Below are 13,079 nucleotides of genomic sequence, written 5' to 3' on the forward strand. Positions count from 1 at the left end.
GAAATCCTTCAAGTCCAGAGAGCATAGCCAATCATTTTCCTGAATCATGGGAAGGAGGGTGCCCAGGGAAAGCATCCTGAACTTTTCTTTGACCAGATATTTGTTCAGGGCCCTTAGGTCTAGGATGGGACGCATCCCCCCTGTTTTCTTTTCCACAAGGAAGTACCTGGAATAGAATCCCAGCCCTTCTTGCCCGGATGGCACGGGCTCGACCGCATTGGTGCTGAGAAGGGCGGAGAGTTCCTCTGCAAGTACCTGCTTGTGCTGGAAGCTGTAAGACTGAGCTCCTGGTGGACAATTTGGAGGTTTTGAGGCCAAATTGAGGGTGTATCCTTGCCAGACTATTTGGAGAACCCACTGATCGGAGGTTATGAGAGGCCACCTTTGGTGAAAAGCTTTCAACCTCCCTCCGACTGGCAGGTCGCCCGGCACTGACACTTGGATGGCGGCTATGCTCTGCTGGAGCCAGTCAAAAGCTCGTCCCTTGCTTTTGCTGGGGAGCCGAGGGGCCTTGCTGAGGCGCACGCTGCTGACGAGAGCGAGCGCGCTGGGGCTTAGCCTGGGCTGCAGGTTGTCAAGAAGGAGGATTGTACCTACGCTTGCCAGAAGAGTAGGGAACAGTCTTCCTTCCCCCAAAAACTCTTCTACCTGTAGAGGTAGAGGCTGAAGGCTGCCGGCGGGAGAACTTGTCGAATGCGGTGTCCCGCTGGTGGAGCTGCTCTACCACCTGTTCGACTTTCTCTCCAAAAATATTATCCGCACGGCAAGGCGAATCCGCAATCCGCTGCTGGATTCTATTCTCCAGGTCGGAGGCACGCAGCCATGAGAGTCTGCGCATCACCACACCTTGAGCAGTGGCCCTGGACGCAACATCAAAGGTGTCATACACCCCTCTGGCCAGGAATTTTCTGCACGCCTTCAGCTGCCTGACCACCTCCTGAAAAGGCTTGGCTTGCTCAGGGGGGAGCGCATCCACCAAGCCCGCCAACTGCCGCACATTGTTCCGCATGTGTATGCTCGTGTAGAGCTGGTAAGACTGAATTTTGGCCACGAGCATAGAAGAATGGTAGGCCTTCCTCCCAAAGGAGTCCAAGGTTCTAGAGTCCTTGCCCGGGGGCACCGAAGCATGCTCCCTAGAACTCTTGGCCTTCTTTAGGGCCAAATCCACAACTCCAGAGTCGTGAGGCAACTGAGTGCGCATCAGCTCTGGGTCCCCATGGATCCGGTACTGGGACTCGATCTTCTTGGGAATGTGGGGATTAGTTAATGGTTTGGTCCAGTTCGCCAGCAATGTCTTTTTGAGGACATGATGCATGGGTACAGTGGACGCTTCCTTAGGTGGAGAAGGATAGTCCAGGAGCTCAAACATTTCAGCCCAGGGCTCGTCCTCCACAACCACCGGGAAGGGGATGGCCGTAGACATCTCCCAGACAAAGGAAGTGAAAGACAGACTCTCGGGAGGAGAAAGCTGTCTTTCAGGAGAGGGAGTGGGATCAGAAGGAAGACCCTCAGACTCCTTGTCAGAGAAATATCTGATGTCTTCCTCTTCTTCCCACGAGGCCTCACCCTCGGTGTCAGACACAAGTTCACGAACCTGTGTCTGCAACCGTGCCCGGCTTGACTCCGTGGAACCACGGCCACGGTGGGAGCGTCGAGAGGTAGACTCCCTCGCCCGCACCGGCGAAGCTCCCTCCACCGACGTAGTCGGGGAGCCTTCCTGGGAGGCGACCGCAGTCGGCACCGCACGCGGTACCGACGCCGGAGACCTCACCCCGGGCGATGGACCAGCCGGCGCCACGCTCGACGGTACCGGAGGCGCAAGCACCCCCGGTACCGGAGGGGTAGGGCGCAACAGCTCTCCCAGGATCTCTGGGAGAACGGCCCGGAGGCTCTCGTTCAGAGCGGCTGCAGAAAAAGGCATGGAGGTCGATGCAGGCGTCGATGTCAGAGTCTGTTCCGGGCGTGGAGGCTGTTCCGGGCTGTCCAGAGTGGAGCGCATCGACACCTCTTGGACAGAGGGTGAGCGGTCCTCTCGGTGCCGATGCCTGCTGGGTGCCGACTCCCTCGGCGACCCAGAGCTCTCGGTGCCGACGCGGGAAGGGGACCGGTGTCGATGCTTCTTCGACTTCTTGCAAAGCATGTCACCGGAGCTTCCCGCCACCGACGAGGAGGACGTAGAATCCAGCCGTCTCTTCCTCGGGGCCGAGACCGAAGAGGGTCGGTCTCGGGGGGGGGGCTGTACCGCAGAAGCCCTCAGGGTAGGGGGAGACCCACCCGAAGGCTCACCACCACCAGCAGGGGAATGGACAGCCCTCACCTGCACTCCAGACGAAGCACCACCGTCCGACGACATCAGCAGACGAGGTCCCGGTACCACCGACGTCGATACAGTCGTCCGATGTCTCAGCGCCGATGCAGAGGGCCGATGCCTCGATGCACTGGCAACCGAGGATGAAGGTCTGGACGCTGAAGACGTCGATGCACTCGATACCCCCGGTGCTGATGCCGACGAAAAGCCCGAGAACAAAACGTTCCACTGGGCTAACCTCGCTACCTGAGTCCGCTTTTGTAAAAGGGAACACAGACTACAGGCCTGAGGGCGGTGCCCAGCCCCCAGACACTGAAGACACGACTCGTGCCTGTCAGTGAGCGAGATTACCCGGGCGCACTGGGTGCACTTCTTGAAGCCGCTGGAAGGCTTCGATGTCATGGGCGGAAAAATCACGCCGGCGAGATCAAAACTCGAAATGACGAAAATTGGCACCACAAAAATAGGGAGAAGAAAATTTCGACCGAGGCCTAACTGAGGCCTACCCCGACGACGAAAGAAAACTTACTGGGGCGAAAAGCTCGAAATACGGGAAGGAAAAAAACCAAAAAGGCTCTTCCCGAACACTTTTTAAACTTTTTGAGAAGAAACGAGTCGAAAACTTTCAACTTTCCGGGGCACGAACGGCGAAACACGACCGTACCGAGCGCGGACAAAAGAAGACTGGCCGGCACGAGCCGGTTTCAGGCGGGAAGACGGCCGCGCATGCGCGGTGCGCATCGGCGCGCGAGGGCTAGCAAAGGCTTTTGCTAGTGAAGATTCCGATTGGAGGGGCTGCCGTGGACGTCACCCATCAGTGAGAACAAGCAGCCTGCTTGTCCTCGGAGAACTAGAAATTACACCGCATTAATTTAGACACTGGTTCAAATATAGCTGCACCTTTCTTAATAAGCAGGAAGGCCACAGATCATACCTCCCTAGTCTTGGTGGTACTCCATCGGGTCCAATTTAAAATCTTCTGTTTGGTAGACTGTGCTTTATTTTTACATGGCCCCTTATACCTGCATGAATTACTTCAGGTGTGTGAGCCTCCTAGAAAGCTGGGGTGATCATAGCAATTTCTGCTATGATCTGATATTATATTTGAGTTTTAGGGGCTAAAACAAATTAAAATCATATGTATTTTTAAATAGATAAGTAAAAAAAAAAAAATCTACATAGTAAACACAACAGAGGCCAAAACAGAAGGCACCTGTGGGAAGGAAAAGTGTAGGATTTCTTTAACCAGCACTGTGAAATCACTTCATCAATATTCTGCTATAAAGAAATAAAACTCATACCTGTTCCTTGCACTGCACCAGAGCCCTCTGGATCTCATTTGGGTTCAATGCATGGGCATGTGGTAGACAACTGAGAGCCAGTTCTGCTGCTGCCCGTACCATGTTGGAGTCCCTGGCCCTTGAGGCCCTGTCAGCCAAAGATGCCACCTCTGGAGGAGTCAAGTGCCCATCCCAGCACTCTACCAGAATATTTAAAGCTGCACTGCCAATTTCCATGGCCTGCCCTGTGAGTGAGTGATAGAAATAAAATGAGAGCATGGAAGGGATAACCATAAGCATTGAATGAATGCATGCAGGCTGTCAGGATGCATCCAGCCTAGCACATACAGTGAGTGGTTCTGCAGTAAAACACCACTTTACTGAGGAAAACACATCAAGACCATCCCTATTACCCATCAGCACCAATACGGTGGTCACATATCAAAAGGTGAAGAAAAACCTGTTTGAATATCCTACTTCCAGTATGGATAAATGAGAAAACACTGCTAACTAGAGAAGGGGCTGATGTTAAATCAGTAATTTTCAACCTTTTTTATCTTGCGGCATAACAAGGCACAAAAATTGTCAAGGCACACCGATAGTTTTTTTTAAAGGATATATTTTATCATTTAACAAACGAGTATTAAGATTGTGTTTAAAGTTCAATAATTAAAATCTGAATTATTGTGTTATCTTTATAGCCACAAATAACATGCATTCAAAAGTAACCGTTTTAAAGCAATACTTACCCCCCCCCCCCAACACACACCACCACCACCACCCTCTTATATTATTATGGCAAACAAATAGCAACAAGTCTTAAGTGCAGTTAACAAATCTTTCCCTTGCCTAATACTAAGTAGAAAAGAGTTAGAACTAAGTATAGATTACATTAACTTGCTCAGACTCTGCAAAAAAACAAACAAAAACCAGGATAATCTTTAAGTGAAAAACAGAAAATTATGAGGAAATTCCTAGCTATGTATACCCACAAAATTCTTAGAACCGGACTAGTTAAATAAGGCTCACCAGTCAACATTGCCTTTAGGGGACAGACATCAGCATTTTATGCATCTTCAGTATTTGCAGTCAGTACATCTCTACAGTGCTGTAATATGCCTCACCTTTTTTTCTGCAGCAGTTAGTGGTGGCAGCAGCAGGCAGTGATTCAGACAGCCTGCTCGCGCCAACCTAAGCCCTCTCTCTGACACTTCCCTCCTATGCAGAAGCAGGAAATTACATTAGAGAGTAGGACTTGGGGGTTGTCACTGCCTGTTGTTGCCGACTGCTACAGAACAAAATTTTAAATGCCAGGTTGCTGGCTGACGATGGGACTGCAGCACACCTGGGGAGCAGCCACAGGACACTAGCTGAATAATGTGTTAGATCATAGAAACAAAATATTACAGAAGAAAATGACTAAGACCCATCAAGTCGCAAACTTTATTCCTATTGCATTGCCATAGACTTCAATGATCTGGTTTTTCCCCCTTCATTTCATTGCAGCTATAGCATTCTCTGTGCATATTTCATGCTTTCTTAAGAATGCTTATCAGTTTTATCTCCACTGCCTGCCCAGGGAGGCCATGTCATTTATCAAACAATCAAAATTCTAAATATAGATATATATATAGACATGCAGGGACCCTCTTGGGATATTTTCTGGAGCATATTTTTCTTGGATCATGCGAAGGCAATGCAAGAATATGTGCCCCAGGTGAACCTTCAGCCTTGCATCTCCCCCACACCTCCCCAATCAATTAACTTTAAGGCCTGCAGACTCCTTTCCCTCCCCATCCCCCCAGTTTCTGATAATTAAATTCAATCGTGATCACCCCAATACCATCCCTCCTAGAACTGCTCTGTACAAATACATAAATGTACCTTATACTTCTAAATATTATGGGGTTAAGTTTCAAAAGGATTTATATATAATTCTATATAATGTGATTTAAGTTGCGCACGCAAATCTGGTTATATTCTGGATTTTCGAGCAACTCAATTACTTAAGCCAATCAGCACTAATTGCCACTTAAGCAATTATTGACACTAATTAGCATGAATTACAATTTATGTGCACAACCATCTAAGCATATTCTGTAATGTGATATGTGTAAATTCTAAGTCGAATAGTTGAAAAGCAGGCGTGGAATGGGCAGGATGTGAGCGTTTCAAAAATCTGTGTGTATTGTTATAGAATACACCCTGTCTGTGCCTAATTTAAGTGTTGGGATTTACGCCAAATAACAGCCCGCAACTAAATTTAGTTGTGTGGATGGGTGCTCAGAATATTCTACAATCTGCATAGAAATTTAGGTTTATTCTATAAAGTATGCCTAGATTTTTATTTATTTATTTTAAGTGTACTTTATAGAATACGCCTAGGTGTATTTTTTTTCCGTGCAGATTTTTCAGACGCCATATATAGAATCTAGTCCTATATGTATAAAACCTCTATCCGCCAACTTCCAAAGCACTATGGGATGTTTTTACTAAGGTGTGCTGAAAAATGGGCTGCGATAGTGAAGGCGTGTGTTTTGGACGCGTGCAGATCCATTTTTCAGCACGCCTGTAAAAAAGGCCTTTTTTTATTTTTACCAAAAATGGACGTGCAGCAAAATAAAAATTGGCGCATGTCCATTTTGGCTCTGAGACCTTACTTCCACCCATTGACTTAGCGGTAAGGTCTCACGCAGTAACCATGCAGTAATCGTCTAAGTGCGTAGAATGACGATTACTGCCCGGTTACTGCCACGTGCCAGAAAATAAAAATTATTTTCCAGCACGCATAGCGGACGCGCATAAAAAACAAAACTACCATCCGGGCCACGTGGTAGCTGGTCGGTAACTCCAAACTGATGCGTGTTGGGGCACCTATGTGGCTTAGTAAAAGGGCCCCTCTATGAAGAGTGGCAGCCCAAAGTTGCTCCAACCAGACTGGTACTATCCATAAAGTGTAAGGTGGAATTAGGTTGAGGCAGGGGAAGAAATCATGAAGTATCCATACAGTAGCAATTTTATAACAGGGCACCTGAGCAAAATATGGGCCCATGAGATTTAAAGCTAGTTCACCAGAAAGATGACACAAAATTATATGTACTCTAAGGAAGAAGTAATTGTGTGTGTATATGCTGATAAGAATCAGGGCTTATTTATGTAGTTTAGAAAATATTTAAGTGTCAATACTGCAGCCACTCTTACCCATGTTCTCCCTTCCCCCCACCCAGGAATGATAACCTATTTTTTTTCTCCAAGCATTTGGCTGTGAAGACATAGGAGCCCAGTCCACTGCCCGATTTACAAATTTGCTTTTTTTTTTTTTTTTGTTCCTCCCTTTTGTTTTACGGATGCATGTGTATCATTTTATGTCTACAATGCAGTTCTTTTCTAATTGTTGATTAATGTATTTGCTATTGTAAACTGCCTAGACCTACTCTGCTTAGATTAGGCGATACAGAAAGTTTTATTAAACACATGAAAGTAGGCACTATGTTTTCCCACTGTCTACACTATTCTACATGCTCAAGCCACTTATAAAATTACCCTAAGTGACTGCAATTTCCAAAAATCATTTTCCTGACCAAAATACTATTTGAAAATTGTTCACCCTCTCTGTGGATAAAGTATGGGTTGATAGTCTGTGTGGCCATCAGGACCTATTTTGTTTGTCTGCAGCTGAACCTTGTTGTTCCCCCAGAAGCTGCTGCCCTAGGCAATCATCTAGTCTGCATAATGGTAAAGTCAACCTTCGGACTGTAACCCACAACAGATTTCTAAAACTTGATTGTGGATAGATTCAATATCTCTGTCCTACCATTAAAAAAAAAAAAATTCACAAAAGCTTAACCTTTGGAAAACATTTGGGTGGAGTATGAAATGCATAGATCACAATCCAAGCATGGATCCATTTCTATTGCAAACTACATGTCAACAAAAAAATGCCAGTAAGTGACATACCAAAAAGATTTATAAAACAAAACAAGCGAGAAAAGATGCAAAGCATAGCTTATGGAATTCTTCCCACTCTCTCTGTGCGCATTTATGCATAAGTGAGTTGCATGGTTTGCACAAATGTACCTTTGTCTTTCTGAAATGAAGGGAAGAGAGAAGGGCGAGTTTCAAAATTGTAACACAAAACCAAGTGTGAAAAGATGTAATGTTTCAATACCACTGTCAGACTTCAAAGGATGGGTTTTACAATGTAACTACAGGGTGTCACTGCCTCAAGGCAACAGATATTACATTCCTCCACCATCACTAGGAGGCAGTACACATATGACTGCCCTTTGAAGAGAGGCCAAATAGGTTAGAGCCCTTTAGCCTGGAGAAGAGACAGCTGAGTGGGGAGCTTAAACAAGAAGCTATTGCATTCTAAAGGAAATAGATTTCCCCTAAGAGACACCTGTGGGACTGCTAAGATTTTTCAAGGCTACGTTCTTTTGAAGATTAGAGCAAAACTATATAAAATGCAATAGTGATTTTATTTTCTCCTTTTTGAGAATCGGGTGATTTCTTGTGTTAACAGGTGTTTTCAGGCCTTTTAGCGGAATATCAAATGTACATAAATAAAATAAATAAATTTAACATTTTCAATTCTGTATATATTTTTTTTAATTTTGTATATCTTTTTTGGCATACCAATAATTTTTAAACTACATAATCTGACTGCAGATATCCAATTTAGGAGACTATATTAGAAGCATCTAGTCACATAAATGGCAACATTTACACATCTATATTGCAAATAGTGATTTAGGAAAGCCACCATTTGTACATTTATATCCCTCAAGATGCATGGGGTGTGGTGCAGCATAGTTTGGGCGTGCCTTGAAAATAGACACATACTTCCCATTTTACACTTGGAAGCCATGTATATTTGAACCCCCCCCCCCCCCCCCCAAAAAAAAAAAAAAACCTCCCTCTGCTACTGAGGCATGTGAAAATGCCAGCTCACCCCCCACCCCCCTAACAGTTGTAGTACAAGTTGGAGGGATGATTAGGGGGCTAGGCTATCATATCAGAGAGGCCAGGCTGATTATGTGTCATGGAGGAGTTACATATCCCATCACCAGCAGCAATGTTTATTGAAGGAGCTGTTCTTTTCACAGAGGATGTTTGTAAAATCATTGCTTCTACTGGATGTGTCAGTAAATGCCCGTGTTAATTGCAGCATCCTAAGTATCTTACAAAAGGTTTTCAGCAGAGGCTTTTTGTAAAATACAGAGAGAATTCAGTACGTCCAGACCTGGATGTCTCAATACCCCATCAATGATCTATTTACAATACCCCATCAATGATCTACAGTGGTGGAAATAAGTATTTGATCCCTTGCTGATTTTGTAAGTTTGCCCACTGACAAAGACATGAGCAGCCCATAATTGAAGGGTAGGTTATTGGTAACAGTGAGAGATAGCACATCACAAATTAAATCCGGAAAATCACATTGTGGAAAGTATATGAATTTATTTGTATTCTGCAGAGGGAAATAAGTATTTGATCCCCCACCAACCAGTAAGAGATCTGGCCCCTACAGACCAGGTAGATGCTCCAATCAACTCGTTACCTGCATGACAGACAGCTGTCGGCAATGGTCACCTGTATGAAAGACACCTGTCCACAGACTCAGTGAATCAGTCAGACTCTAACCTCTACAAAATGGCCAAGAGCAAGGAGCTGTCTAAGGATGTCAGGGACAAGATCATACACCTGCACAAGGCTGGAATGGGCTACAAAACCATCAGTAAGACGCTGGGCGAGAAGGAGACAACTGTTGGTGCCATAGTAAGAAAATGGAAGAAGTACAAAATGACTGTCAATCGACAAAGATCTGGGGCTCCACGCAAAATCTCACCTCGTGGGGTATCCTTGATCATGAGGAAGGTTAGAAATCAGCCTACAACTACAAGGGGGGAACTTGTCAATGATCTCAAGGCAGCTGGGACCACTGTCACCACGAAAACCATTGGTAACACATTACGACATAACGGATTGCAATCCTGCAGTGCCCGCAAGGTCCCCCTGCTCCGGAAGGCACATGTGACGGCCCGTCTGAAGTTTGCCAGTGAACACCTGGATGATGCCGAGAGTGATTGGGAGAAGGTGCTGTGGTCAGATGAGACAAAAATTGAGCTCTTTGGCATGAACTCAACTCGCAGTGTTTGGAGGAAGAGAAATGCTGCCTATGACCCAAAGAACACCGTCCCCACTGTCAAGCATGGAGGTGGAAATGTTATGTTTTGGGGGTGTTTCTCTGCTAAGGGCACAGGACTACTTCACCGCATCAATGGGAGAATGGATGGGGCCATGTACCGTACAATTCTGAGTGACAACCTCCTTCCCTCCGCCAGGGCCTTAAAAATGGGTCGTGGCTGGGTCTTCCAGCACGACAATGACCCAAAACATACAGCCAAGGCAACAAAGGAGTGGCTCAGGAAGAAGCACATTAGGGTCATGGAGTGGCCTAGCCAGTCACCAGACCTTAATCCCATTGAAAACTTATGGAGGGAGCTGAAGCTGCGAGTTGCCAAGCGACAGCCCAGAACTCTTAATGATTTAGAGATGATCTGCAAAGAGGAGTGGACCAAAATTCCTCCTGACATGTGTGCAAACCTCATCATCAACTACAGAAGACGTCTGACCGCTGTGCTTGCCAACAAGGGTTTTGCCACCAAGTATTAGGTCTTGTTTGCCAGAGGGATTAAATACTTATTTCCCTCTGCAGAATGCAAATAAATTCATATACTTTCCACAATGTGATTTTCCGGATTTAATTTGTGATGTGCTATCTCTCACTGTTACCAATAACCTACCCTTCAATTATGGGCTGCTCATGTCTTTGTCAGTGGGCAAACTTACAAAATCAGCAAGGGATCAAATACTTATTTCCACCACTGTATTTACTGCCCAAAGAACTGTTGTCATAATCTTATGCACCTGTTTATCTACACAAAATATGTTGTTTCTTCAGTAAAATCCAGTTCAATGTTCAAGCAGTACCTGTGATCCAGGAGACATGGGAAGAGTATGTCCTAGACAGCCAGTTTGGGGATACAAAATTATGAAGTCCTAAAGCATAAAGCCCAATTTCGAAGGCACAGAGGTGCAGGTTGCGGTGAGGTCCCTGGTGCCCACCGCTGGATGATGGGTGGGTGAAGATGGAAGTGCTGCTGTTTCCACCTGCCTTGATCAGGACAGTCTTGGCCAGTTCAAAGTAGAAATGAGCAGCTGCTTCAGATGGCTGATTTGGGACATGTGGTGCATGGCTCTCAGGCCGCCTCCCCTTATATCTGAAATAATTGAGCTTAAAAGTGTTAATGATTTCAAATGTGATCCTTTTGTTTTTAAACAAGACACCAGTGCTCAAAACAGCATATTGGGTTTCAAACTCAAAACAAATTAATGCTGTGTTTTTCCCAAAACTGGCTGCTTCTCTGTTGCTGAACCACAAATTACAGATTTTTATATATAATTTACATGGATATCTTCCTTCATTTTTGCAGGTCAATAGCGTACAGCATGGGAATGTTCCAATAAGCTGCATGATTCATGCTGCAGTTCTCTTTATATACTACAACTTAAATATACACATACCCAGCACAATGTCAGATATAATACAAAACCAACTATCACAGAGACAGTCCAGCTTCAAAAAGAACAATACACTTTTCACCTTATTTAATAAGGTTATGGCGGCAGAAGAGGACAGACAGTCCACAGGAAAAGAGAAAAACAACGCTTCCAGAGAGACACAAGATGATCCACAGTAGCAAAAGAAGTTATAGGATGATCAGCAGTAGCAGAAGATGAAACCTTTATTTTCAATCGTACAAAGTCCCAAACAAAGATTGGACCCAACATAGGCCGTGTTTCAGCTCTCAAGCCTTCTTCAGGAGTCCTCTCAGAAACGAATACAAGAATAACATGACAATAATATTAGACATAATACAACCAAGTTTACAAAAAATGATAACCATGCCAGTCTAAAGCAAAAATAATGAAAAACACTAAAAAAGGAGTAAAGCCAAGAAATGAATAGGAGTGATGCTGAAAAATGAATAAGTGAATGACATAAAATTATAAAAATTTACTAAATTAAAAAGTGATAAGTGACTCAGAATAAGGAAAATAAATGACCAGAGTACTGACTAGCCCAATGTGATGGTGAGTATGAAAGTGATGAAATCATCATGATTGAGAATAAAGGTTTTATCTTCTGCTACTGCTGATCATCCTAGGTGTAACACCTGTTGGCAGAAACTGGAAGTGAGCCCTTGTGCCATTTGTAGAAGGGCGGCTGATAAAGCAGGACTAGGGGTACTCAGAAGGGCTAACGGCAGGCGTAGAACAAGTCAGGCAGCGAACAAGGTGATTCCAGCTATAGGCACGGGTCAGGTCAAGCACCGAGCAAGGCTAATCTGTGTACGGGCACGGGTCAGGCACCCAGCAAGGCGAATCCTTGTACGGGAACAGCTCAGGTCAGGCACCGAGCAAGGCGAATCCGTGTACGGGCACGGGTCAGGTCAGGCACCGAGCAAGGCGAATCCGTGTACGGGCAACGAGTCAGGTCAGGCACCGAGCAAGGCGAATCTGTGTACGGGCACGAGTCAGGTCAGGCACGGAGCAAGACGAATCCGTGTACGGGCACGGGTCTGGTCAGGCAGCAAGCAAAGCGAATCCGGGTACGGGCACGGGTCTGGTCAGGCAGCAAGCAAAGCAAATCCGGGTACAGGCACGGGTCTAGTCAGGCAGCAAGCAAAGTGAATCCGGGTACAGGCACGGGTCTGGTCAAGCAGCAAACAAGGTGAATCCAGCTACAGGCACGGGTCAGGTCAGGCAGCAAGCAAGGTGAATCCAGCTACAGGCACGGGTCAGGTTAGGCAGCAAGCAAGGTGAATCCGGGTACAGGCACAGGTCAGGCAGCAAGCAAGGTGAATCCAGGTACAGGCACGGGTCAGGTCAGGCAGCGAGCAAGGTGAATCCAGGTACAGGCGCGGGTCAGATCAGGCAAACAAACAGGACAAACGCACCAGCAGGTAGGGACGAGCCATGAAACCAGTTGCTGAGGCACCTTCCTGGGGTGTGAGCTCCATTTAAATCCTCAGCGAGCGGGAAGGCGTCCTCAGTGGCTCTTCGAGAAGTTCCGGCTGGCCCTTTAAAACAAGATCAGAGGTGCGCACATGCATTATGGGCACACTTCCCTGCTGGAGCCGAAAGCGTTGCAGACCAGCCGGACCACACAGTGGACCGGAACGCCGCCGCCCAAAACAGTCTGAATGCTGGACTGGTTAGTGCTCTGGGCACAGGAGCAGAGTGAAGGTGGAGTGAGTGGATGTGGGTAGGTCATCGCAGAAGCCATGACACGAGGACTTCTTTTGCTACTGTGGATCATCCTGTGACTTGGTCACTTCCATTCCTGTATGTTTTGCAGAACAGGACAGACAACCATACAGACAATTCCTTGCAAACTTCCATGATAAAAACATACATACATA

General features: G+C 46.1%; 1 protein-coding gene across 2 annotated transcripts in view; it reads right to left on the reverse strand.

The window, feature by feature from the left end:
- Positions 1-13,079, reverse strand: part of ZSWIM8 (zinc finger SWIM-type containing 8) — a 279,619-nt gene that overhangs the window by 77,648 nt on the left and 188,892 nt on the right. For both annotated transcript variants that reach the window (XM_030203397.1, XM_030203396.1), the window contains exons 19-20: positions 10,585-10,874; positions 3,610-3,833 (exon numbers count right to left, since the gene is read on the reverse strand). In XM_030203397.1, coding sequence (XP_030059257.1) covers positions 3,610-3,833; positions 10,585-10,874 — 514 coding nt within the window. The remainder of the gene's footprint in view (positions 1-3,609; positions 3,834-10,584; positions 10,875-13,079) is intronic.

This window comes from Microcaecilia unicolor, chromosome 5 (genome assembly GCF_901765095.1).
Source record: "Microcaecilia unicolor chromosome 5, aMicUni1.1, whole genome shotgun sequence".
Classification (NCBI taxonomy): domain Eukaryota; kingdom Metazoa; phylum Chordata; class Amphibia; order Gymnophiona; family Siphonopidae; genus Microcaecilia; species Microcaecilia unicolor.